This window comes from Crocodylus porosus, unplaced genomic scaffold, assembly GCF_001723895.1.
Source record: "Crocodylus porosus isolate Cpor-Errol unplaced genomic scaffold, CroPor_comp1, whole genome shotgun sequence".
NCBI lineage: Eukaryota > Metazoa > Chordata > Crocodylia > Crocodylidae > Crocodylus > Crocodylus porosus.
This window is the reverse complement of record NW_017728886.1, coordinates 35019017-35046922: the sequence shown is the minus strand read 5'-3', so window position 1 is coordinate 35046922 and position 27906 is coordinate 35019017. Positions and strand designations below refer to the sequence as shown.

Sequence of the window (27906 nt, the reverse complement as noted above, 5' to 3'; positions counted from 1 at the left end):
TCTGTCCAAAAATGAGGATTTACTGAATCAGAAAGTGCCATAGAAACTTACTGATTTTAATAAAAATCTGATGGAATCCTTGTAGTTTTTACCATGTAGGACTCTTGACAGACGTCTGTATAGCTATCTGGCAGTTTGCCTACTCAGCCCCCATCATTTCAGGTCTCCAGTTTCTTAAAAACACATCTTGTGGGTTCCCTCCTTTCATTAGCTCTGTTGATCTTATTCCTTACTCCCATACTTTGAGGGAAGGGAGTTCCCTCCCCTGCCTTCCTCCTATTATCAGTGGATTTCCTTTGCTATTAAACAGCACTTAGAAACAGGGAAACCAGAAATCGATGGAAACTGTGGCCCTGAATTGAAATATTCTTACACTTTAAAAGAAAATTCCAAGATATAAGATTTTATCCTGTTTTAGGGCAAAACAATATCATACATATTCAGAATTGCCCATGGAATTGACAGTTCAATTTTCAGGCAGCTGTACCGGTACTGCAGAAACTCCAGTAGGAAATGTTCAAAGCAGGCACCTAAAATTAGTGGGAAAATTTTTACTTTAATATCTCTGTTGTTATCAGTTGTAAAAGGGGGTGCCTCTGCTGTTAGTTGCTATGAGAACTCCTTATGAAAACTGCTGTGTAGGAGTTAGGTATTCTTATTATACCTATAGATTAGTAAATAGATTAGATAAATTATTATCAAACTGTCAGTATAAGTCAAGATAATTTATTGTCTTTGGTCCTAACTTCCTAGCCGAAGATCTCATAAACTTGATGGGTGCATTCCCACGAGTGTGCACATGCAGGGGCACACATTTCCCATGGGACAAATAGCAGCGGCACATATTTGTGCCACTGCTATTTGGTCCTGGGCACACCCCTGCATGCACATTCCGGTGCATGGCAAAGGGACCCAGGTGAGCTTAGGGGAGGCTGGAGTCAGCACCTGTACTAGCCCCAGCAGTCTTACTTGAGATCCTGGGGGCCTCCCAGGGAAGCAATGGTGCCAAGCCAGCTGCTCAAAGCCTGGCTGGCAGCCAGAGCTTGAACTCTTGCTGGCCTGTTTCTGGCAGCACACACTGCTACCATGTGTGCCACGCCATTTTTTCTAGTTTGTTTTTTTTTTTTTTTACCACCGGAATTTCCCAGTGTCAAAAAACCCTCGCCATGCTGCAAACGGATTGGAGGAGCCACAAACCACTCATGCGGATGTACCTGATAACTCCCCTCCTCCCCCTTTTATTTACGTGCCTTCTCTTACTATTCCCTTGCCTCATCTTAGTTGTTCTGCTGTCACTAGGCAATATTTTGCAATACTGCAGTAATAACAAAATTACACTAGTCATGGAATCCATCTGCTTTCTGAAGCAGATCTATAATTACTTGGTCTTGGTCGTACTGAAGGCATATAGGAATTTTTCTCATTTGACTTAACCATAGTGAAGTTTGGTATTTTTTAAATTAAAAGAAAACATTTTAACTTAAAAAACAAACTTCATTGGAACGTAACAGCATTTTTATTTTAATTAGTTTTTATTTTTAATATAATCAAAATAGCAAGCATCGTTAGAATGAGTAAGAGTATATTCAGGGTTGAATTTAATTTTTAGGGCAAAAGTCCCATTTTAACAGGCTTATTTGCAAAAACAAGATTTGCACCCACAGTTGGCACCCAAAGAAAGTGCATTTCAAGTTTACAGTCAGGATTAGTTTTTGCAAATAAGTGATTTACTGACAAAAAGCAGTTTTGGAGTGGCCACAGCACATTTCATCACTTTCCAGCTAGATTTCATCAAATAGTTCCACAAAAATGATTTAAAAATGGCAAAAGATTTAGAAATCATTGACATACTTCATTTTGGTTCAAACCTTTCAGAAATGTAGGAACATTTCATTTTGGGCATGTACTAAAAAGCAAGAAATGTTTAGATTCACAAAGTGAAGTTGGTGGTATTCCTTTTACCTGCTAACTCAAGAGTTTAAAGCATTCACCATACTGTAGGATTCAGACCCACTTTTCTTACAGAACTACCTCTCCTGTTAAGTGGCACCTATTGGTGTTAATTAGAGTTTTATTTTGCATTAAATACCAGTGAACTCGGGTGTCCACTTCCCATGTGAATTCCGGCCTCCCATTCTTCCTGTGTCTCAATGAAAAGTCAAGTATGTTATGGAAAGAAGAACAGTGCAAATAGGAGAGATTAAGGAGGACCCACCCAGAACATCTTTTAACCAGTAGTTAGTATACTCATCTTGATGGAGACCCCAATTCAAAGTCCCTCCATGCCTGGCTTAAAGCAGAGATCTGAATGGGTCTTCCATTTCCCAAGAACCACTTGGTTTAGGATATTCTGAACTGAGTTGCTGTCCATGTCTTCTGTTGCTACTATTCCAAGTTACATAAAATACTTGAATAGTAGTAAAATAATACTTAAATAGTATTTAATGGTAATTTACTGACAAAAGGACTGAGACCCATGTATTTGTTTCAACGTTTTGTAAATAGTTTGATCGAAAATGAAATGTTTTGAAGATCCTGCCTTGAGTAGGAGGCTGGACTAGATGACCTCATGAGATCCTATTTTTCTATTGTTCTATGATTTTTTTCATTTCAGTAGGAAAGTCCAAAAAATGTTTTGGGATGTTTAGCTGCCAGGGTTTCTTTTTTATTGTTTCAGTGTTATAAAACTCATTTATGCCTACAGCCCCAGGCAAGAGTAAATCAAATATCTCATGGACAGAAGACTGATTCTGGCCAATTTCTCTCCTGCGTGCATATGTTCTGCCTGTCCCATGTGAGGCTGGTCCTCAGCCCTTTGAAAATGAATCACTATTTTTTTTACTTTAAATAGTATTGTCAGGCTTTTCCTTGTATTTACATCATAGTCTCTTAAGAGGAAGGACAGAAAATGAATAAAGTGGCTAAAAAGCTGTTCTACATGCATGCTCAATAAAATCCAGTTTCACTGGGAAAATAAGCCAAACTCTTTAGACAATAATTTTTACCATGTCACTTAGCACATGGCTTTATGGCATATAAATGTATTGCAGAAGGAATGAACTGAGGTATAGGGACCGAGACTGATTGAACTAGTAGAGGAGAGCAACCTTCAAGAAGACATATACAGAAATAGACAGCAATAGACAGAAAGCACAGCTAGAGTAAAGAACTGTACTTGAGCAATCAGATATTCCTTATGAGTCTAGCATTATACTCCTGTTCCATCTGAACTGGAAGTTTGTCTGAATAAGGACTGGGTAAAAATAGACTTGAGGATCTGACTCATCAAACACTAAGGCTATGACTTAATATTTCTCAGTTTCTGAGACTTTTAATTCAAGATTAATCTGTCTAAGAATTATATCAAAATACTGCCTAGATCAAAAATTATTTTTACACATTGTTTCCAAAAGACACGAAAGTTTTATTATCTCTTTTGAAAACTGGTTTTGGACATGAATACAATTCCATGCCCGAGGGACATGTTTGCTTGTCGCTAATGTCTATATGTTTAATATATGAAATATTAATATTTAAAGGGAAAAACATCTGCAAGGGAAGGGGCAGTACATTTTCCAATTGCTTGAAAATGAGTCTGTTTTTTTGAGAAAATGCTCTTTTCTCAAAAAATGTCACAGTATGTGGTTAAAAGTTACTGACCTGAAAATCAGTCTTAAATTGGCATATACATGGCCATTTAAGTTCCACTGTGTGCATGTCATCTGCAAGAAGCTGCCAAACCAGCTTTGTTTTCTGTTGTGTTTTTTCGTATTCATGACCCAAATCCTTTTTCTTGTTTGTTCCTGTGAATGTTACGTTTGTTAATACCTTATCTCATTATGTGTGCATTGCATAAGAACCTGATTGTCTTGCCTTTTTCCATTTTTTGCTTCATTAATACCTGCCCTCCCTTTCCAGATGTTTTGGGTATGTATATAAGCTTGCAAATTATTTTTTTCTTTCTGTTTTGTGTTTAGTGCTGTATTGTATGTAGACACTGCCAAATAACTGGTTTTAGAACAATAAGCACAAGTGAATGCTATACTATGGACTGATTTTTTTTCCTATCAAATATTACCTTTTTCTTAAGTTATTTTAAAAATAGTAAACATAAGGGTTCAGATTGACAAGTACATTATAAGAAATTTTCAAATATAATTGTTTAAGCTGTATGTACAAAACTACATGCACGCGTGCACAAACACACAGATAAGTGAATGATCATAGAAAAGATGTAGTTTTTTGTATTAGTTAATCACATAGTCAGATGACTGTAAATCCAGTTATTTGCTTTGGACCCTTACCTATACCTCCATATGCAACAACCTGTCTGTGGTTATAAGCACATATTTTGCAGGTATCGTAGGAATATATGACTGGAAGGGGGGGTCCTCAGGCCAATGAATCCAAACCCTTGTACTTACAGACAATTGCTATCTGAAAGGAATCCTCAAAATCACCACTTTAAACCCAAAATACAAGGAATTGTATCTGAAACCCCACGCGCTCCCTGTAATGAGCTAGAGGTAAGAAGGAGAGAGAAGGGCACTGCAGTTGATTAGTATATGCTCAAAAATCCTAGGAAAAGGTTCATGCCCCACACTAGAGGAAGGCGACACTTTCCCTCCTGCCTTCCCCAGTTTCTGCCAGTCTGTTCCAAGGATAAAATACCATCCTGATTGGTATGATTCTGAGTGGGAGAGAAGGACCATCCAAAACCAGGAACCTCTAAATTTTCTAATGAACAGTAGAAGAATCAGCACACCCCAGCCAAGATCCTCCATTCCTAGCTATAATAAATATCCCAAGGTCTCAGAGTAAGGCAAAAATAAAAAACCACTCAGAAGCCAGTAGAATTCTTGAAAGGAGAAAATTCCTTCCTGCCCCCAAGTGCCAATAGCATAAACCCTGAAGTATGGGATTACCAGATGCCTTCCACATTACAATAGCTACCTTTATATTCCAGCTTGGGGGCCACAAAAGCATGGCTCAGCATCAAACAAACTGACTGCTGTGCTGGAGCTCCCTTCCCTGTCACACTATCCCTTCCATAAACATATGTGGTTGAATCTTAAAGTGATTCAGCCTCTTTGCTCTGACCACTTTGTCTAGAAGAGCTTTCTAAAACTTCAGTCCTCTGATGGTTAAAAAACTTCTAATTTCCAGTTGGAATTTATCTGTAGCCAGTTTGTAGCCATTTGATCATGCACCAGTGTTTTTTCAGCCAGAAAAGATTTTCTTCCTCCCTGTCTCGTCATCAATGGATATTGAATTAATCTGACATAATCTGCCTTTGATTAAACCCAGGTTAGGTCCTATTCTGTGTTTAGTTGCATTTTTTTAAACTCCTTTTACTGTTGAAGTCAGGCTACTTGGCCTGTAATTGCCTGGATCATTCTTGCATTTTTTTTTAAATGGGCATTCTATTTGTTGCTTCCCAGTCATAGGGTACTACCCTGAGCCAACAAATTGAATGATAGAGGAATCGGTATTTCATGTGCCAGTTCATTCATTTTTCTAAGATGGAGGTTATCCAGGTGCCATGATTTGGTAATAGCAAGCAGTCTAAGGTTTTGCTTCCACTTCCTTACTGCCCTGTGGTATACCACCAATATTCTCAATTCATTTACCATGGCATGTAGATCATCTTCTTATTTTTAATGACTGGTTTGAAGTTCCTTTTTCCCTGTGTAGATCTGTAGCCCTGCCCCTCCCAATATTTCCTCTTGCTTAGAATGCAAGCCCTCAGCAATTTGTACCTTTTCCTTAAAAGTAGGTTCATAGTACTTTAACATCCAGTTTTCCTAGATCTAGAGCTCAGAACTCATTGTTACATAATGGTCCTGCTTCAGAAGAACCAGCTCTTCTGAAGTCCAAGACCCCCATTCTCGACCTCTTATGACCCCTGTTCTGGTTTCTCTTACAATTTAGTCTATCCTGGATGCTTGATTCCAGATTATATCCCACATGCACTTCTTATACAAGAACCTCAGTGCCCATTGAAAATAGATCTAAGGTAGCTTTGCTACTTGTTGCTACAGTGACCATTTGGTAGAGAAATCTATCAGCTAACTTGTCCAGAAAGTTAGCATTGTTCATTACAACCTACTGTTATGTTTAGAGTTCGTTTCCCAGTCTGTATTGAAAATGATTCTAATAAGATAAAAGCCTTAGTCTGTTTATTAGAGTGCTCCAAAAGCATGTGGGACAGGAGGCGGTAGCAGTGGCAGACCGGCATGATGGCAACAACAGAGCAGATGGAGTGGAGGAGGGGGCGGCTTGCCTCGCTTCTTCCTCCTGCCCCTCCCCCCAGCCTGAGACAGCAGCAATTGAGCAGACGGAGTAGGGTGGCGATGACAGAGGGGATGGCCTTGCCCCCCCCCAGCCTTGCTCCTGGGATGCAGCAGCAACTCTGGGTGCTGGCCAAGGGGGGCGGAGAGGACATCAGGGCAAGCTTCTCCCCGCTCCTGGGAGATGGTGGTGGTGCAGGCTGATGAGTGGCAGTGCTCCATCCCCCTGCCACTGCCACCCTTCATTCATGGGGAGGCATCCCAGGTGAAACTGGAGTGTGTGGGGGGAGAATGATGCCGGACCTGAAGTGGAGGGAAGCGGACCCAGCCCCAAAGTGGCTGGGGGAAGGGGGCAGCAGGGGGGGGAATGGGGCTGGATGTGGGGCTCTGTCCCCACCACAACCCCATGATGATGGGGACTGGGGGGCTAGAGCAAGTGGGCAAGGCCAGTGGTGCTGGCCTCATGCCCCCACTCTAGTGCATGGTGATGGATGCAGGGGGTCGGGGAGGACACACAGGCCCAGAGGTGGAACCAGCCTTGCCACCGCATACAACAGCACCCCACACTGCTGCCACCTCCAAGGAAGCAGTGATGGCACTGGTGCTGGCCTCTCCCCCCAACTCTGGCGCACAAAGCCAGACACCGGGGGTGAGGGGTGGTGCATGGGGCCAGAGGCGAAGCAACAGCACCATGAGGTGCTGGGTGGTGGTGCTTCATCCCTGCCTGCCCCCTGCCCACCCCCATCAGTCATGATGGGCAATGCTGGGAATGGACTGGGACAGCAGCATGGGGCAGTGCGTGGCAGCACTCTGTCCTCACCTGCCAATCCCCTCCCATCATTCTGGATGGGCAATTGGCTAGTTAAGTATATCTCTATGTAGTAATCCATCCCTAAAAGAAATATGGTCGTCCCTAGTGTCCCAATTTAAATAGTATAGGGGAGATTCCAGTATTAATGTTGAATTGTACCTCGATCAGCAAACAATCCCAATGAAATTAATGAGTGTTTATGGATTAAGGTGTTACTGAAGGTGGATAAGAAAATCATTTTCTGACATATAATGAATAATTTATAGAAACTTTCTCACTTCCCTTATTACCTTGAGGTAATATGCTTTGTCACTTCGTTGAAACAATGTTGGTATTTCTGAGAAGTAAATGAAATGTGTATTGATGCAGTAGTTATTTTAAAGGTTATGGCTACTTACAGTAAATAAGGGGCTGGACAGAGGATGCACCTTTTATTCAATGGATCAGGCATTCATGGGTTCACACAGGATGTGAGAAACCCAAGTTTTTCTTTCCTGAGATGTGGAAAATGAAGGTTCAGATCCTCTCAGGCACAAAATGTCTGAGAGGTGAAATCACCATTGTAAAAGGTATGTCATGGTGGGGTGTTTTCAATCACTCTTGATGATCTATTTTGCATAAACACCTAAGCATTCACTGAAGCAGGGGCAGGAATTCAGATATCCCCTGAGTTGCTCTAAGTACGAGGATGTAGAGTCTCTATTTACATATTTAAATTTAGTATTTTCTAAAAAGTGGAACAAATTCAAACAAGGTAGATGGGATACCCAGTGGCAAGGAGGGTATTTCTGGGTGGTGAGGAACTCCAGGTTCAAAAGCTGCCTCTGAACTGTTTTGTGAAAAAATGCATTTCCTTTTCTCATACCTCCCAGCCCCTCCAAAGGAAAAAAAAATATTTTCATAGACCGACTGGTCACTTAGTGCCTAACTATGGATTTATGAGATTAATTATAGGTGTCTATTTTTGCATTTCAATCCACTGCTTCCAAGATTTGCAATTATCAAACTGCACATTCATTTAGGATTAAAATGTGACATAGAAAGTCTTACTGAAAGAATGGGGTTTTTTGATATTTTAAAGAAGGACTTTTTTCATGTAGTGTTTAAAAATTTTAACTGAATGTTAGATGTTTATTAATATATAGTATGCCAAATGCTTCCCGTTGTCTACATTCCTGCCTGCATTCCAGCTATGGAAGTTATTCTGTATAATCAGGTCTTTCATTGTGTTTTTTCAGTTTTAAACACATGAAATGTACGTCTAGATATTAACAGATTATACCCAGTAACACTTGGATATTACTTTACATCTGATAAAACATATTTGGGGGTGATGGTTGGTCAAAATTACAATTTGTCAAGATTACAGATTTCTCTTTAGTCAGCAAATATTTTGAACAAAAGTCAAATAGTTTTCCTTTTCTCTGTTTTCCTTGTATAGCAGTGGTTGGTAACCCATAGCCCGTGGGCTGGATCTGGGTTGTGAACAGAACTGATCCAGCTCATGGAGGTCTGATCTGGCAGGAGGGATCAATCTCACAGAACTGAGCTACTCCATCCCTGCACTCTGCAGCACTCCTCACTGTGGCAAAGCCCACTGCTCCTCAGTGTCTGAGCTTATTGTTGCTGCAGAAAATCTGGGAATATAGAAGCCTACTACTCAGGGTTGAAGGGGTAGCGAGGGGGGTGGGGGTAGAAAGTAGAGACTTCTGGACTGTAACAACAGTCAGGTCCTAAACTCCAGTCCACAGTGGCAGAAGGCAGCGGACCCCTACTGTATAGCTCTTTACACTTCTCAATTGGTGCTACGTTTTTGATGCAATAGCTCTTTAATAACACATGCCGGCTAGACCTAGCATGAGTATTTCTTTTGCCTAAACTTGTTGACCCTCCCATAGAATTTGTATCCTCGAGTCTCATCCCTGTCATACTGGTGTAAAGCAAAGAGTAAACTTTTTGAAGTCAGTGCAAAACCAGAATGAGAAAAGAATTGAACTGCCAGTGTATCCACCCCGTGACTCAATTTGTAAAATATTATTTCTGACATTTACTTGTGCAAAGTGTTGCTGATCGTTTTAGCATGGCAACTGTGTGGGGAGAGGTATGGATCTGTTCATATCATTATCTTGAAAAGTAATGCCTGTCAGTTTTCAGGAAAAATAAGGTTTGTTTGTTTGTGTAGCTGATGCAATACAGACTTAATACAAATAGTAGTAAGTTAAAGATCTAATGCTTCTGAAAGAGTACATTTGTTGCCAGTAGAAGACAAAAATGGTGAAAATTAATATTCATTGACATGTAGCAAATCAGAAGCTAAAAATAGAATGTTTGTAAGATAAAGATCAAATGCAGTAATGTGTTGAGATGATGGATAATTTATGGTTGGTTAAAGTAGGTTGGCATTTAAACACTCTCTTCCTCTCTATAAAAAGATCAAACTGGACTTACACCTTTAGTCATCAGTTAATTCTTGACAACACATGCTCCTTAGCAGTTGCTGCTGAAAATCAAAATATTTTTGGTTCATCTGAATGGCATGTTCAGTTTTGTGATACAGAATGTATTCCCTGAACCTCCACAGAAATAAGGCCACTTTGTGCTGACTTCCCTACATGAGGGAACTTTAAAGCTGTTTGTGTCATGTCCAGCAGGGGCACACTACTCAAGGAGGCTCTTCATGAAGCTTACTACCAGTGTAGCCACTTCTATGGCAATTCCCCCTCTGCCTAGTGCAGGGTAGACAGGGGAAGGGGAAATTGCCAAGGGGTGTAAAGCAGTTCTTGGCACCCAATGTCCACAGATATTCATGACAGTCTTATTTTTGCCTTTAATTACTCCCCTCTCCCCCACATTTTTTTTACCATGCTTTCAACTTTATGTCAGTATGTTAATAAAAATGGCTCCATTGTTTTTTTGTTACTTCTGACTTAAACCAAATTTATATTTTATGAAATTTAAGGGCTTCTCTACCATTTTCATATTAACATGTAAAGCTCATTGAATTACAACAGAAAGACAAAGAGTGGGATCATGCATTAGATCCCGTTGCATCTTATTGCCAGTGGGGGGAAGCCTAATCTCAGGCTCCCCTTGCACTGACAAGAAGCAAGCTTCCGTAGCTGGGAGCCCCATGAACCCCAGTTGAGGGGCTCCCAGCTTTGGGGGTGCCCCATGTACTCCTGGGGCAGGGGAATGGCAATCCCCCACCCCACACCCAGGGTAGGAGGATCACTGCTGAAACAGTCTCACTGCCCCAGGGATATGGGCTGAAGGATTGCTTGGGGCTGGAGGATTGCCACAGGCAATCTTCCTCAACCTGGGAGTGCAGGAAATCCCCGGGGTGTATGCATCGTCACAGTCATAGGCGATGCTTGGGGGGAGCAGGGTACATACCCCTCCTGAAATTGGCTGCTGCCAAAGCCACCACTGGCTTCTGCGGGCTCACCACCCCCCTGACACCACCACTAGTGTCTGTAGGCAGTTCCTGCTCACTGCCAATGCTGCTGCTGTTCCCCCTACCCCCCCCCCCAGGCTTGGGAGGCACCAGTCATTCATGGTCACAGTGGTGACCCTTCGGCTCCAGGGGATTCCCACACCCATGGGCAAGGGGGATTGCCCTGCAGTGATCCTCCAGCCCCGACGGTTTCCCACACTCCCAGGGCGAGGGAATGGCAGTGGCGATCCTCCCATCCTGGAGGTTTGTCAGGAGGCATGCTACAGGGAACCAGCATCGACAGCTGTGAGACTGCGTCCCAGAAACTGCAGGATACTACCAGGGCACAGAAGCTGCAGCTGCTGTGGAAGAAAGTCCCCAGCAGTTATTGAACTCCCAGCCTCAACTAGGAAAGGTGCCCCCCTGTGGTTGGGAGCCCTGTCAGCTGATGGGGCTACAGGGGAGACCCCGTTACTCCTGCAAATTACTACCTTTATAGCTGGTGAAGTAGCCACCAGCTATAAAGGTAGTATACATTTTCAAAGTCTAACTTTACAGCTTGTTTAAACTTTTTATTGTGTGATAACTACTTTGCATGTGCAGCTAGTCACAAGCTATTTACACAATTAACTAGTTAACTGCAGAATACCTATAACATGTAAGGGGGCCTTAGATACACAAATGACTGCAGCACTTCAGCTCATGTAAATCTGTAGCCATTGACATCCTCAAGGTTTAGTTTGGTTTGTTGTTGCTGGATTTTTTTGCGCTGGTTGTTGAGTTGTTTGGATGTTGAAGTATTTTCATTTAACTATCACTGAGCATGCCTACACATACATTAATGTGCCATAATTCCACTGTAATAACAGGTACTAAACTTAATGCACCGTAATTGGCGCTACTACGCATTAGCACAGATGCACATTTATTGCTAATGTCCAGTAGACTAATTCTACTGCTCATTAGTACAGCTTTTGCTGTGATGTGGTAATGCACAGTAGAATTAGTCTACTGCACTTCTAGCATCTCATGTAGATGTTCCCACTATTTCTTAAATAGTTTGCTGGCTTGGGAAGCTTTGAATTCATTCCACTATACAGTAGCTCTTTTCCTAGCCAGAAACTTCCCTTGAGGTCTTTTTTTTTTTTTTGGAAGCAACTTAAGTTAGGAATTGAAGTAGATGTCATATTTTTTATGTCTTCATTCATTGAAGTTCAATTTAATAAACTAGGGGCCTTGTTGCACCTTCCACTGTGAGCCACACAAAAGTTGACTGGTGTTAGTGCTAGCACATTTCAGACCAGCAGAAGCCTGGAGTCCTGCCCCTTGTTGTCCCCCACTTCCACCCCTGCCCAAACACCACTTACTTGTGACTGCCTGCAGCGTTTATTCCAGGGGAGCAGGCAGGGAAGGTTAACCTACCTGTCCAGCTGCCTCCACTGCTGCTGTCTGGGCTTGGAAATTATCTAGTGGTCTTTTTTTTTTTTTTAAATCTGTTACGCTTTTATAAATTATTGCTTATAACTTGAGATTTATCAAAGAAATCCTGAAAATTTTCCTAACTACATAGTATATAAAAGGGTCTAATTCCTTGTCAGGTGCACATAGTAATAAATTAATTTCTTATGATATAATTCTCTTTAAATGTGCCAGCTAATGCTACAAATTACTGTCTTTACTCTGGAACTGGTATCTGACACTTGAGCTAATTTAAGTGTGTGGTGAGACTAAACATTAATACCTTTTACATAATATGTCCATATTGGGTGCATTTTATGGGTTGTTGAACATATTTTCAGTGTGTCTTCCATAGTTTTGTTGTTTAGCCATTTTCCTGGTGTTATTGGTGCATACTTTGCATAACACCAGGAGAAATGTACAAGCACATTATTTGCTTAAATGAACAGTGAGATATAAAGATTTCCTGCTGCCTTCAACATTAAAGAAATCAGTATTTTCTTTCAGTAATCAAAGGAAGGCTCAGCTGGAGAACTACAATCAGTTTGTTCCTTGAGCCAAACCCAGCGTCTTTATGGCCAGGAAGCTCCAAATAGCCAAAAAAAAAAAAATGGCATTTCCAATGTCTAAGAGAAACAAAGTGACTGTGCAGGAACCTTTGTAACATCCTGTGGGATAAGTGGGTTTCACTGTGGCATGTGGAGGAGGATGGTGTCATAGATGGATGTGGAAAAGTGGTATTTATTTATTAGATGTATATTCCAGGTAGTTTACAATAAAAGTTAACAAAAAATCATAGAAACAAAATAAAATATTACAATAAGGTATAAACACCTCCCGACACACACACCCCTAAATTTCAAAAGCAATCCACATCCCTTTCCACTCCCCTGCCTCTAACTAAGGAACAGAAATGAAGTATGAATCACTGAGATTCACCTCCACATAGATTGGATACAACAGGTCCCACCTTTTATTTTAGATCATGGCTTGTACTATTACTATGGAAATTAATATTCATCATACTATGCATGAAGATGAATCCTCCACATCAACACCTATATTGTTATCCCAAACCAAACCATACGACTTGGCACCAAAGACCACCGATTCTGTCATGATTCATTTGATTGACTTCCTGATGCAAGAAAGGAAAAGCTTAGCCCAGGGGTGGACAAAATGTGGCCCACAGGCCAGATGTGACCCGCCAGGCCACTCTATCTGGCCAGGGCCCCTAAAAAATTTAGAAAATTAATAACTATCTGCCCTTGGCTGCCTGTCATGTGGCCCTTGTTGGCTTGCCAAAACTCAGTAAGCGGCCCTCTGCCCGAAATAATTGCCCACCCCTGGCTTAGCCCATACAGCAGTGGCTGCCCTATCCTGCCCACTCCAGGCTAGATTACACAGCTCTAACTTGTAATGCTGCTTGAAGTCTACTTGGAAGGTCTGTGGGACACAGCTGTACTACTACCTAGCACATCTACAGGTGATGAATAGTGGAATGACCTTCAGGGAAAGTTAGCTTTGAAATAAGCAGGGTTAACTCTGACAAATAAGCAGTCACAGACCAAGCAGTGGCAGCATCACCAGGATGTGGTAAGAACAGCAGGTGGCAATGATTTCCCTCCTGAAAAGCCACATAAATCCTTTGATGTTGCTGTGACACAGTGAGTACAGGTCGCCACTATAATAAGCCTGCCCCCAGCCATGGGACTACAAGTCCTCAATGACAGAACAGAAGGAAGAAATTATTAGAATCTCAGTGACTGTGAAGGCGGATGAAGGTTGCAGTAGAATGAGATCTCCAGCTGTCTTTGTTTCCTTGCCATTGGATCAAGGTCCCGTTTTGTCAAGAGCTGTGTGAAAGCTGATGTGCAGTAATTTCTCCACAATAAAAGAAGTCACACATAGGTGTCTTCCATGAAAACAGCTTTTCTAGGCCATTCCTCAAGCCCTTTGGCTACCAGCTAATGGTGACAGGAGCAGGATTGTGAAGTCTGGAAGCTCCTGGTCATGAACTGGCATGAAGGTGGCAGTTACAAGAAGGTCATCTAGCACTTGGATGAGACAGGAGTGCTGTTCAGTAGCTGTAACTGTGACTGAGCAGCCCTCTTCAGGATCTGCTCTGCTGACCCCATATGGGGAAGGGGCCAGAAAAGGTGCTTTAAACAAAACCTGTCAAAAACAGTATTCTGTATTTCTTCCTGATTGGATAATTGCATCCAGTGGGATCACCTTTACTGTGGTCGAAGATGCCAACAAAGATACACCATCATTTTCAGGATCTGGAACATAAGGACCTTCATGCACAATGCTAATACTGAATGCCCAGAGTGCCACACTGCAAATGTGGCCTGAAAACTCAGGCAACACAACATCAATATAGCTGCGCTGAGCAAGACCCGGCGAGCAGCAGATGAGGCAGCTCAAAAAACATGCAGGCAGCTATACCTTCTTTTGGAAGGGTAAAGAGGAAGGAGAATGCCAATTTCACAGAGTTTGTTTTACCACTAAGGATGAACTCATAAACTAACACAATGAGTTCCGTATTGGAAACTGGCGGGGAGCCGATATTCTATGTCATCAGCGCATATGCCCTGACTCTTGATGCTGCCAATGGAAATCAAGAAGGAATTCTACACCAGCTTGACCAAGTACTTGTTGACATTCCAGAGGGAGACAGACTTATTTTTCTTGGTGATTTCAATGCCAGAGTTGGAAGGGACTGTAACCTCTGGAACAGAATCATCGGCAAGGAAAGAGTAGGAAAGGTCAACTCCAGTGGCATCCTTCCTCTGACTGAATGCACAGAACATGGACTTACCATCACTAATACTCTATTCTGCCAGAAAAAACAAGCACAAGACATCGTGGCAACACCCATGATCTATTCACCCAGGAAGTTCATGGGCAATGTACAGGAGACTTTTAAAGTTATTGGAGAAGTACCATCAATGTTGCCTGCAGAAGATCTTCAAATCCAGTGGGAAGACAGCTGCACCAATGTTAGCTTCCTCCTGCCAGCAAACTCCATGAGTATTGAGTTGATGATCATTTGACACAAATTTCGTTGGGCCAGCCATGTCATCTTGATAGCAGACTCCAGGCTCCTGAAGCAAGTTGTATTCTCCCAGCTCAGCCAAGAAGTACTCTCAAGAGAAGAGCAGAGAAAGCACTTCAGTGATGTCCTTAAGGCCAACTTTAAAAAAATGCAACCTCAATCTCAACTCTTGGGAGACTATTGCCCAGGACCACCCCAAATGGAGGAAGAGTATGCCGCAGGGATCTTGGTATTTTGAAACACTGCAACAACAACAGGAGATAGAAAAGCAGGAGCAGCAGAAACAGCATGTCATGGACCAAATCAAGAATCCAGTGGCACCCTCCCCACACAGAAACACATCTGAGCTGTGGTAGAAGCTGTCAATCCCAGATAGACCTCAGCAGCCATCTTCAGACACACAGATAAGACAGTCATGAGGACAGTCATCCTTGACTGCAAAAGATTGCCGAAGAAGACTTGGAAGGTCCCCTTGGTAGAAAAACAGATGCCTGCCTCCAGAATTAGACAAGCCATTTGATATGTGTTCAGACTTATGCACTGGATTTTTGTTCATTTCTGGTGCTTAGTGTGAATGCATATCTAGGAGTAAGTCTAATTGAATATTCTGTCAGAGTGGTTAAAAATTGACTATGAGACTTTGTGCTGTTCAATTCTGAGAGCTGATCTTCCCAGAATGGGGACAAGATGTTTGAGGGTTTCCATCTTTGAAATCTGCTGCCTTCCTCAGTTTCACTGTGCGTGAAATGGGGGTAAAATTAAGAGCTGAGCAAACAAAGGCAGTTCCATTTCAGAGAGGCAGACATTTTTTAAATCCTTTGCAAAAAGGGATTCCCAGCTTCAGGGCAGATCATGAAGTGAGCTTTTCTGGAACTACTTATTCTGGAAGCCCAGAGTCAATTAGGCAGTGCCAGGCAGGTTGTTAGAAGAGCCAGGTAGATTTATTGACAGGAAACAAGGTAGGTTTCTGTTGATAACTCACTTGGTTTCCAAGCAAACATCACTGTATTTGAACAGCCTCCATGGATTTTTTCACTGTTGGAAAACTGATAAATTTTGACAGACAACTCCTTATCAGAATGTATCAGATTAAATCTCCAACAGCAAACCTTACATGCCTCCTGCTCCAATTGGAAGAAGTATTAGCACTACTTAGAAGGTTTTGTTGTCAGTGTGTTTTACAAACATTGACCAACATTTTCAGATTTGGTGCCCTAGTGAGTTACATCAATAAACAACAGCCTGATTTTTCAGCAGTCCTAAGCTTCAAAAATTCACACTGAAGCAAATGGAAGTTTTGGGGTGGTGAGTGTGTTTTTGAAAAACAAGCCTCTTTTACACAGATGGTTTAGTATAGTTTTAATGCCTAACTTCAGGCACTTCGGTGTGAAAAAATGTGGTTATTAAGTATAATAATAGTCAGCATTGCAATAATTTGCCAGTAGGGAATCAATGAAGATTGTGTAGAAACACTGGGAGATTGGCATGTTAACCAGGAGACCATAATTCTGCAAACATTGTTTTGCTTATACACATAGGGCTTGGGTTATATAGGAAGGTATTAGGAATGTCTCTGCATGTTAACAGTTCACAAAGCCATCAAGGCGAGAAAGTGGTGAGTACCACCTTCAGAGAACACAATTGTGGGCGGAAAGTTCTTGCTGAAGATATGTTTGTTTCACTAGATTGCCACTGACAGTAGCAATAACACTGCACTGACAGCTGCTGCCAATCTTCTCATCTCTGGTGGGAGCCCCATGCTGATCTACCACATTTTTGACATTTGTTGGAATTAATTGCTAGCTAGTATTTTTATAACTCTAATTTTCTACTTATCTACAGCTGAAGTTCAGAGTGAAATTGAACGGATATTTGAATTAGCAAGGACGTTGCAGCTGGTAGTACTTGATGCCGATACCATTAATCACCCAGCTCAACTTAGTAAAACCTCTCTGGCTCCCATTATAGTCTATGTAAAGATTTCATCTCCCAAGGTAAATATTTTACTGATGTTAGTTGTGTTGTGGTCCATCCATTCTTTGAAATAAGCCATGGGTACAAAGAGCATGCGTTCTTGTTAGACACCCAAAATGTTGGCTCATTGAAATTTTGAAGGGCAAGACTCTGAGTGGGGAAATAACATTATTGAGAGGATATTAGGAGTTACAAAAGCACTTTTGGAAATTAAGGATATCTGTAGTTCCAATGTTAAAGGGCAAACTGAAGCCCTTGATTGTTTATTACTACATATATAATATTATTTTACAGAGTCCCTAGTTTCTTAACTATGAAAATGAGATCCTTACCCCAAAACCAAGGAGACAGTATAAAAATGAAGGGTATAATGAACAGCAGAATAAATGGTGAAGTTTGTCAGTCACTGTGTTCTGTTCCGTAATTTTTGTATAGTTTTTTTTTTAAATTGGGGTCATTTAGTTTGCCATTTCACTGTCTAAGTCTGCTAACATAGATGGGCTTCTCCAGGAAAATGCATTCTTAGAAGACTTTTGAAGGAGGAGATGGTGGAAGCACAGTAAATTGGGTCATTATCTAACTTTTTGCCTCTGAATTCTTTTCTTTTTCACCACCTATTTTCACAAGTCTCTTATTTTCCACAGGTTTTACAGAGGCTAATAAAATCTCGAGGGAAATCTCAGGCTAAACACCTTAATGTTCAAATGGTGGCAGCTGACAAACTCGCTCAGTGTCCTCCAGTGAGTTGCTGTTGATTTATAATTCACTCATGTGGAAAGGCAGAATCCTGTTTATAGGGACTGTTCTATACTTTGTTTTGAAGCAAGGTGTTAATTTTGTAGCATCTATTAGTGTTTGTAACCTTCTGGGCATATTTCACTTGTAATTTTGCACAAAGCCCTCCTGAGCTCTCTGGATTCTGTGTGTGGCATAAAGGTAACATACATCTCTTCCGTCAACTCAGTTGGCTCTGAGATATGAAAGTATTGAACCACCAACATTTTTATATGACTGATGCCTGAGAAATGAAATTATTTGTATATTTTTTCTAGCTAATTCATCTAAACTGAACTGACCAAATGTCAGCACTGTCTAAAACAAGTCAGTGGTCCATACAAATGGGGATGCATCATTGGAATTGGCTTTTCTTGGCATCCTTCTTAATAATTTCTACAGGGATGCGTAAGGTGTAATGTAACTGAGATGAAAGTTCTCCTGAGTTATGCAAACACTCTCAATTTCTCCATCTTGAAAGGGTAAATGGTGATTCCTTAACTATTCACAAAATAATTATTATTTCCTGTATACCACTGTACAAGTATGCTGAACAGAGACCTAGAAAAACAAGGCCGTTACCCCGAGCAGCTAAGAGTCGAGCCCAGTGTTTGATGAAACCAGTAAAACTTTTTCCAGATGGGTTCAAATCATAAAGAAGATTAGCTAGTTTATGTTTATACAACATTGAAACGAAAAATCATTGTAGAATTGGTACAATTTTACTTAGTTCTTGTTGTTAGTTTTGTCTCAAATAATTTTAGATATGGGGATTCCATAACTTTCCCTAGTAGCCTTTCATTTTCTTCTGTATTTTTAAGAAAAATGTTGCTACTAATTTAACTTCTATTTCCTTATGTTCTGTATGTTATTTTACTTTCACTGATTACTTGTACTTCATCAAGTGGTGATTATTGGAAATTACTTTAAAAAGTATCGTATTGGTCATAGGTGTTGGTGGTAGGTTTTTTCAAGCCCACTGTTTCAGAGGGAGGGGGAAGGCAGAGTTCTGCTACAATAATGAGACCTTGGTATTTGGTTGAATGTTACTATAATTCACTTGGTATGTTAGAAAATGTTTTTTCAAGTGTATCTGTTATCAATATCTGTTCTAGTTTATTTTGGCTGAGAAAGTGGTTGTTCTTATTATGTCTCCTTTAACAGGAAATGTTTGATGTAATTCTGGATGAGAACCAACTTGAAGATGCCTGTGAGCACCTGGCTGACTATCTGGAAGCCTATTGGAAGGCCACACATCCTCCCAGCAGCAGTCCTCCCAATCAACTCCTCACTCGCACGCTTGCAACAGCCACCCTTCCTGTCAGCCCAGGTCCAAATGCTAATTCACAGGTACAAGGTTTTTTTTATTTCCCACCTTTGCTAGGTTTCTGGAAACTGAGAAAGGTATCAGGACACAGAGTGGGTAACAAAAATGTGCTAAACGTTTAGTTTAAAACACAAGAACTAGGAAAAGTATTTGCCCTTCTTAACGTTCGCCAGTGAAGACGGGCACATGATTGTTATCTCCATGGTATTCACAATAGCATTTCTTTACATTTTTGGATCGCAAAGGCTGAAGCAGCCTGATTGGAAACACCTGGTGCTGTAGAAGACGAGGCAGGTGGTGTCTTGTAGACTAATGTACAGACTACAGCCTACTTCGTCATGTACTGCAAATGGGTGTGAAGTGGGATATGAGGATGTGAAATGGAATACTTATGATTCCATCAGGCCCAGAACCCAACCTCTGCTGTAGTATCACAATTACCAGCCATAAGCATTTCTGTAAGTCCCCGTATATGATTCAGTTGTAGGTATAATATGGGGTTAACAGCCTCTGATAACTTTTCAAGGGGGCTTCAGAGCTGGCCCTGCAGCAGTGGACAGATTGCCTTTGTTTCCAGGAGAGGCATGCTGGACAGACTGGGAAGCAGCTTCAGCAGGAGCCCCTCTGTTGCAGCCTTTCCCAGGCTATCTAGCATGAACCGTCTTGAAAACAGAGGCACTGGGGACAGTTCTTCCTGGTCACAGCTGGGCAATGGGTGCAAAATCTCCGTGCACTGAATGGAAGTACGGGGGATGCCAGTGATAGCGGCAGGGCGTGAGCTCAGCAGGGCCTCATCCAGAGGCTGTTAGCTGGCAGGCAGGTGGGCTGCTGGGCCAAGATTCTCCTCTAAGCCTGGCTCCTCCTCCCCGTCAGCTACTTTGTTAATCTGTTCACAGCCACAGACAAATTAAAGCTTTTACAGCCACAATCCTCATGCAGATCACTGGCACCTGAGAGAGGGCTGACAGAGAAAAGGGTAAGGCTGACAAGGGGAGCTGTGTCTTGGATCCCCGCTGCAAGCCTTCAGCCTTGGGGTAAGCCCACACTGTGGAAGGTAAGACTCTGCTGGTCCTCCCATTCTCTTTTTGCTCTCAGTTCAACCCCCTTCCCCCCCAACCGTGTCTATGGCACATAAATAACCAGTCATGCTGCAGGACCACAGATCTTCTCAGCTGGGGTGCTGCCAAATTCAGAAAACTTAAGGGAAGGAATCCTCAAGTCTAAAAAGGTTGAAAACTACTGCCTTAATCCAAAAGCCATGCCTGAGAAACTGGATTATGTGGGAGTTCCACAGTAACTGAAAGTGTGGAGGGGCAAAGCCATCACTACTGGCACAGGCTTGTAAAGGAGTCACTTTATAATGACTACATCACTGTAGTCTTAAGGCTTGTCCATGGTTCCTGTATTCTCTTATCCACTGGCCATTGACCTAAAGAATATATACATCACTCACGTTAACCTCTTTATATTCTGGAGTACCGCTGCATGCCAGGCGGAGGGAATTCGAGAAGTAATATGGTATAACAGCTGGGATACAGGCTTGGTATTAAGAGACATGGATTTTATGGCTATCTTTGTCACTGATTTGCTACATGATTTTGAGTATATTACTTCAGTACTACCCTCCCCATCCTGTGTCCATTTGGTATAATTAGACTGTAAATTTTTGAGGGCAGGGATGTTCTTTTCCCCTTTGTATGTACTGCATTTGGCACAATGGGACTCCTATTTTGATGGAGGTTTTAGATGCTGTGCAACAGGAATATGTGGTGTCCTAAAATCCTGAATAAAATTACTCTAGTTCAGTTGAGGTGATGAAATGCATCTGGGACAAATTTGTCCCAACTGAAATAACCAGTTGTTCCATCCCAGCTTCTAAGATACACTCAAGATCAGAGTCCATCACTAGTCTGAGAGAAACATCTTCTTTAGAAAAATGAATATCCCTACTTCTACATTTTGAACTGCTGAGGCATTTTGTTTTATGTGGATCTTAGAAAAACTTAAATAATTTCAAAGATTTTTTTCCTGCAGCATTAGAGTTGGCAAGTTCTTTCTGAAAGGAAAATCACTTTAGTGTAGTCTGCAAAGTCCTTCTTTCTTCCATAAGCAATCTGACAAAAAGAGCATGTGCCTCACTTCGCTATTGACTTTGATTGTCCTCAGGCTCAAACGTATTCTTAAATAATCATAATCTGGAAGAGCAATCTAGGTGTGAAATTAAAGTACAGTTGTGTATAATAAATATGCTAGGTCTAGCTTTGCTCAAGTGGGTTTTTTTATGTCCTTGAGTATGGATTTATATATTTTACCATTAGTGCATGTTGATTTTAACCATATTTGCCACAGGGACCATGATGTTTTTATGCTGTAATCTCTTACCAATTCACAGGTTTTTATTTAACATTAAAATTGGCATATTTATAGTTCACAGTTTTGTTTGATGGTTTGTTAATCCTGAAATGCTGAGCAAAGGTGGGTCCATTTGAAATCTAGTACCTTGTTCTTTTGTTGCATTGTATGAGGATACTTTTTCAGCAGATGGGACAAAGATGTGTCCTCCAATCTGAGTAAAAAGGAATGGAGTCAACTTGCTTTCCACCTCCAGATCTGATCCCACCTTTATAGTTTGGGTTCTTTGGCAAATCCAAGGCTAGGGGTATATTAACACTATCTCCAAAATAAGATGGGGCATGCTGCTAAGAAATAAGCCTCACCCATTAGTAGCCAGGTAACATGCCTGGTCTTGCTGAGAAGGTGGCATGTTATGATTAAGTTTAGTAATAGTTTACACATACAGAGGCATATTTCGATTTAAATGACTTTTTTACATAGCAAACTAAAACATATCCCATGTATTTTAGTTTGCTGTGTAAGAAATTACAGCGATATTCCTCATGTGTACAAGGGCCATATCCAGAGAAGGCAGCAGGGATGGTGCATGGGGTGCTAGAAGCCCAGGCGTGCTCAGAGAAGCTTGGGCTTGGTGGGCATCCAATGCCCTATGCACCATCCCTGCCACCTTCCCTGGCTGCCAGCACACCCAGACGCCTTCCTGCCATGTTCCTGAGGCAGCCAGCCTGTTCCCAGGTGGTCCCAGGTGGTGGAAAGGCAGCAAGGATGGTGCGTGGGGCACTGGAAGCCCCTCAAGCCCAAGCTTCCCTGAGCACACCTGGGCTTCCAGTGCCCCATGCACCATTGGATCTGGCAGGTGCTGCCTGCAAGCTGGGGCTGCACCCATGCAGCTAGCACCCCACCCAAGGGGCACCGCAACCACAGAGGGAAGCAATGCTCCCTCCCTGCAGCTCGGGGGCTGTGCAACCTGGTGCCAGCTCCAGGCAGGTTCCACTGGGGTGGGGGGGAAGCTGTGAGGAGTCAGATTCCCCCCACCCTGGAGCCTGCCTGCATCTGTCATGGCCAGGGAGTGAACTGCCAGCATGTTACACAGCCCCTGAGCTGCAGTGACCCCTGTGCTTCCCTCTGTGGCAGCAGTACCCACTTGCTGGCACCCTTCCTGTGTGGTCCCAGGGGTGCTGCCAACATGGATGGAAGCACTGGGGCCCCCCACAGCTCAGGGCCCACCAGCAGCTCACCCCCTGGCTGTAGAAGAGGTAGGCAGGCTCCAGGAAGACAAAAAAAAGAATCAGGCCCCCAGGCCCCTCATTGCTTCCCCCCTGCCCCCCCCCCAGTTGGCAGAGCCTGCCCACTCTGCAGTGGCGGGGGGGGGGAGCGTGGCTCATTCTAGCTCTGACTTGCCTGCTTATCTGTTTGAAATGCCTCAGGACCTTCTATAATAATAACATGCTTATTCTGTCTGTCCGGAGCACTCTGATTGGTTGTTTCAGTAAATGTTGTGATTGGCTGCTGAGACAATCAATTAGAGTGCTGGGGACAGAAAGAGTATGCCTATTACTATTATAGACTGGAGAAAGAGGAATGATTCCCTAGTCAAAGCAAAAAAAAATGAGCTTGAAAAACAGCATTATTTTCTTCAGAGCAGCTAAGTAGTTCTGCATATGAACTGAGGGGAGTCTTGGCTTCCAGGGTCCATGGATCTATGGCCAACTGTACCATGAGGATTACTTAAGAGATCCTGGAGTCCCAGTCAGGACCCCAGGGTTTCCATGCTATCTGTTACCATGCTTGGAGTCTGGAAGCCTTAGTTCCTAGGCAAAAAAGCTCTTAGCTCAACCTGATTCCAAGGACTTCTAAGCTCCCACAATCCAGTTACTCTGGGAGGCTAAAAGACCGGGAGTTATGGCTGAACCCAGAGTCTTGAGGTTGTTTCAGAATTTTCACAATGAACTGTTTTGATTATTCCTATTTTGTTTTCAGATTTCCGCCCCCTACAGGAAATTTCTGTGCTTGTATTTTTGTTCCAAAAATCAAACAATTATTTTTTTCAGAATTTTAGAATTCCTCAGAACAGAGTATCTGATTTTTTACCAAGTCTAAACTCAGGTTAATGTACTTCTCCACCTTTTTCCATTTAATTTTGTATCATCCGTAATCATGTCCTAGGTACAGGTGGTATGGATTATTCTTTTTGGCAGAAACTTTTTTTTTTTAATTCTGAAATTGAATTCTAACAATCTCTTTAGCTATGATTTGGGAACAAATAGAGATTAACACAGTGGAACCCCAACATGGAGATAACTAATTGTAACAGTTCATTTTGCAGTGATTTCCAAGCCTTAGGCTGTGGAAGATTAGTTTGACTTTACTTGGTAATTTTAGTTCAATCTTTAGATAGTGGCACTGTTAGGAAATTGTTTAGCTGATAATATGATTTCTCCCCCTGCTTTCTTTGGCAATGATCAGCATTCCTGAATGATTGAATAGTGACATACAAGTCTGTTTTACCATAATGAGAAGAAGGAATTATTATTCAGAAAAACACAGGTGCAATGATATTATTGGTATTCTAATACAATTTTAATTAATACCAGATGAAGTCTTTATTTTGAATTCTTAAAAAAGAGACCAAATTCCAGTCTACCTCTTTTCACCCATTGATCCCTCTGTGTTGTCTTTTAAAGACCCTGTCTAGAACTGTGTCCCCTCAAATAGGTTTCTGCACTAAATATTTCTGGCCTCTTAGGATGTGATGTGTACCCTCTGTGTCTTCTGCAGCCACAGTTCTGCTCCTGCAACCTCCATGTTATGTCTGAGTTGTGCTGGCAGATGTTAATTGGAATGTCAGGAACCTGATGTTGAGCCATTACTTATGGTTTCCTCATCCTAATTGTGACAGAATGGCAGCTTTGCAGTAAAATACATTGTCTTTAAAAGTTGAAATTTAACATTTTCTTGATTTGATTCAGAAGGCTTTCTTGCATACTTAGGCTGCTTGTACATGCCACAGGGGGTTAATTTTGTTTAGTTCTTCCTAAATGGAAAGTGTTTTTTAAAAAACACTGCTTCAATTCAGGAAGAATTAAACCAAACTAAATCCCATGGTATATACACAAGGGTGGGGGCCCGATCTTTACTTGCCTCTTTGGCGGCTGTGGGGTAGGGTGAGCTGCTGGCAGGCTGAGCAGTCCCTGAGCTGTGTGGGAGCCCCCCAGGTGGCACCTGGCCAGGGCGGTCCCGAGGGGTGCCACAGCCATGGAGGGAAGCACTGGCCCCCTTGCAGCTGTGGAGGGAAGCACCAGGCCCCTGCACAGCTCAGGCAGGCAGGCAAGCTCTGGGAAGAAAAAAAAAGGTCTGGCTTGCCACATTTTTTTTTCTGCAGCGGAGTCTGCCTGAACAGGTTGCTGCCAGTTCCCACAACTCCTGAGCTGCATGGGGCTCAACGAGCCCTTCAGCTTCCAGTGCCCCATGCACTGTTGCACTTTGTTAGGTAGCAAACTAAAACACTTCAAAGGTGTTTTATCTTGCTATATATCAAAGTCATTTAAAGCAGAATACACCACTGAGCATGCAAACAGCAATACCATTAAAGCGTATTTAAGTCGCTTTAAAGGCCACTTTTGTGGCGTGTACACAGGCCCTTAAATTCTTAACTTTTCTCATGTACTTTCTCATTTAATTTTGTAATAAGGATATGTCTTTACATCTGTACTTGATGCATATGAACTTACTGCCTGTTGTGACACTAACTAGGGCTCTCAAGGAGACCAGAGGAATGACCATTCAGCCCCTGAAAGAACCAGTTCACAAGTAGAAGAGGAAGCACGGGTTGAACCCACCAAGAAATTGCCACATCGTTCTTCTTCCTCAGCACAGCACCATAACCATCGTAGTAGTGTCAGTCGAGGCCTATCCAGACAAGAAACATTTGACTCAGAAACACAAGAGAGCAGAGATTCAGCTTATGCAGAGCCAAAGGAGGACTACTCTCATGAGCATGGTGATCACTATGATTCTCACAGGGATCACAATCACAGAGACGAATCATATGGGAGCAGCGATCACAGACACAGGGAATCAAGGCATCGCTCAAGGGAAAGGGACCGAGAGCAGGACCACAACGAATGCAACAAACAGCGTAGTCGTCATAAATCAAGGGACCAATATTGTGACAAGGATGGGGAAGTGGTATCTAAAAAACGTAATGACATGGGCGAATGGAACAGGGATGTTTACATCCGTCAGTAACTTTTGCCTCTGGCAGTCTGGTGTTTCTTTGAAGTCTTGTATAACAACACCCCTTGAAAATATCTTTGGGTTCTTCATTGCAGAACATATGGTATCCTTCTGTATGCTAATTTGTATTGCTGTTGCTTGCATAGCAATAGCATGAAATAGAATATTCATATACTTTTTTTTTTGGTTAGTGCTATTACAAATTGACATAGTACAACTACAGGGGTCCTGATGGTGTACTGTGCATTTTTTTCCAAGCTGTTTTTGGTAGCTGCCACTTGAACAATATCTGTTGCCATCAAGGTGTTGTTAGTGTTTTAAAACAAGGTACAGTTGATGTTTAATAACTTCCCGTGTATTCAGCAAGCCAGAATCAGCACATACAAAACTAAAACTGTCGTCTGTTCTGATTTTTAATTTGTATGCACTTGATTTGCATATTAATTTAAGAGCCACTATCTGTTGCTTGTACCTCTAGTGGACTCCATTGGGGGACAGAATTCAGTCTTGCCTTACACACAGGGGATCATAAAGTCAAAATCTATTTTCTATGTATTGGTACTGTGTACTGTATATACAGTTTATAAATGTTATTTCTGAAAACACCTTCTTACTATATAAGTTTGACCACACTGTTTTAAGAGTCCTAATGCCAAGTCAGCAGATTTTCTTTTGAATTACTGGCAACTGGAACTAGCCTCATTCAGGAAATTTGTAACAGTGTTTGATTTAAACACCTTTTCATCTGTAGCATAAAGCTTATAATTACTGTAAATATGAATGGATGCTTGAGATAAAAAGTTGAATTCTTATATTTTTTTGTTGTCCTTACAGACTTTAAATTTAAAATCTATAGTCAAGATAGAAAACCTAGGACTATAAATTGTTCTTCTCTATATAATTTTCACACATCGCAATGGGCACAATCTAATTTTTCCCTCATTGTCAAAAAGGCAGAGCATATATGACTAGGAATGGCAAAAAGAGAGAATGCATTTGTATATGAGGGAACAGAAGTTTAGAATGTAGAAGAGAATCTGTTGAACAAAATATAGATTACTCAAAATCCCAACCAGTGAGTTTATTTTATCTCTTAATTTAAGATCCCAATTCACATGAGTAAAGGAGCATGAGGAAGTTTACTACTGCAGGTAATTGGGAAAGCATAAATCTGCTGGCTCTTTGTTGAGACTCCAGGAGAGTAAAACACAGGCAAATGTTACTGTGAGTGTTTCACTGGAAATGTAAAATCTTTGTGTTTTAGAGTATTTGTTTTAGTAAGAAAAAGTTTACACAGCTTGTGGAGAGTTATTTTGTTGGAAAATAAATTTTTGTAGCTTCTCCACTTTTTCTATACTTGCCAATTCCTCTGCATTCCCACTGCCATCAATTCTTTCCTTTTCCTTCATTTAATCCCTTGTGGTATCTATAAGTGCCTAGAAAAATGATTGTTTCCTGACCAAAAGTTCTGTCTTTTATGGGCTAGCTAAAGAAAAATGGAGCTGGGTTTGTTGAGCACCTGATGTACTGGTAAGTGAAATGAAACGTGTTACTTTTTTGGTTTGTTCCTGCCTAATTTATAAATTATTCTGAGTCACAGATAATGATATCATTTTAATAATTAATTAGAGTTTGTGTTTGTAAGTTGCACCTTATGCAAGCAACAGAGTTGGGAAAACACTATCTGATAAGTATATATAATGCATGTGTTTTCTGGCAGATAGTTGCTACCAGAATTGCCTGACTTCAAGGATCATTCCAGCGAAAGGAAATACATGACATTCATTTTTCCCACTCTCTTATTTCAGGGTCTAGGCAACTATATTTCCACACTTTTGGAGATGTTTTTCTCTCGCCACTTAAAGTCTTGAAGCATTTTTTAAAAATATCCAGAGGGAAATTCTGCTGCCAGATATCTCAACATAACGCCTAAACTAGTTACAGGTGGTTATCCACTGTTAGGCTCAAAGCATGTGCTGTGGAAAACACCAATGAAAAGGATCTCTTCCTACAAAAAGTTATATGCTTAATTAAGTTTGCTTAATTAAAATTGTATGCTTAATGCCTTTCTAGAAAAAAGCTAGGTAAGGAGACCTGCTATACCATTAAATGCATTATTTTTGCTATAAAAATTATGGCTTTATGAGCCATTGGTTTTAGTTTCCAAGTATGTCTACTGTTTGGAGC

General features: G+C 41.6%; 1 protein-coding gene and 1 long non-coding RNA gene across 5 annotated transcripts in view; both read left to right on the top strand.

The window, feature by feature from the left end:
• Nucleotides 1-27064, top strand: part of CACNB2 (calcium voltage-gated channel auxiliary subunit beta 2) — a 408974-nt gene extending 381910 nt beyond the window's left edge. For all 4 annotated transcript variants that reach the window (XM_019532357.1, XM_019532348.1, XM_019532364.1 and 1 more), the window contains 4 exons: nt 16896-17047; nt 17672-17767; nt 18966-19151; nt 25237-27064. In XM_019532357.1, coding sequence (XP_019387902.1) covers nt 16896-17047; nt 17672-17767; nt 18966-19151; nt 25237-25731 — 929 coding nt within the window. In that variant the 3' untranslated portion in view covers nt 25732-27064. The remainder of the gene's footprint in view (nt 1-16895; nt 17048-17671; nt 17768-18965; nt 19152-25236) is intronic.
• Nucleotides 473-11962, top strand: LOC109308129. Its single transcript, XR_002100495.1, has 3 exons — nt 473-483; nt 6874-6879; nt 11766-11962. It is a non-coding gene; the product is annotated as an uncharacterized LOC109308129 (long non-coding RNA).
• Nucleotides 27065-27906: the final 842 nt, after the last annotated feature.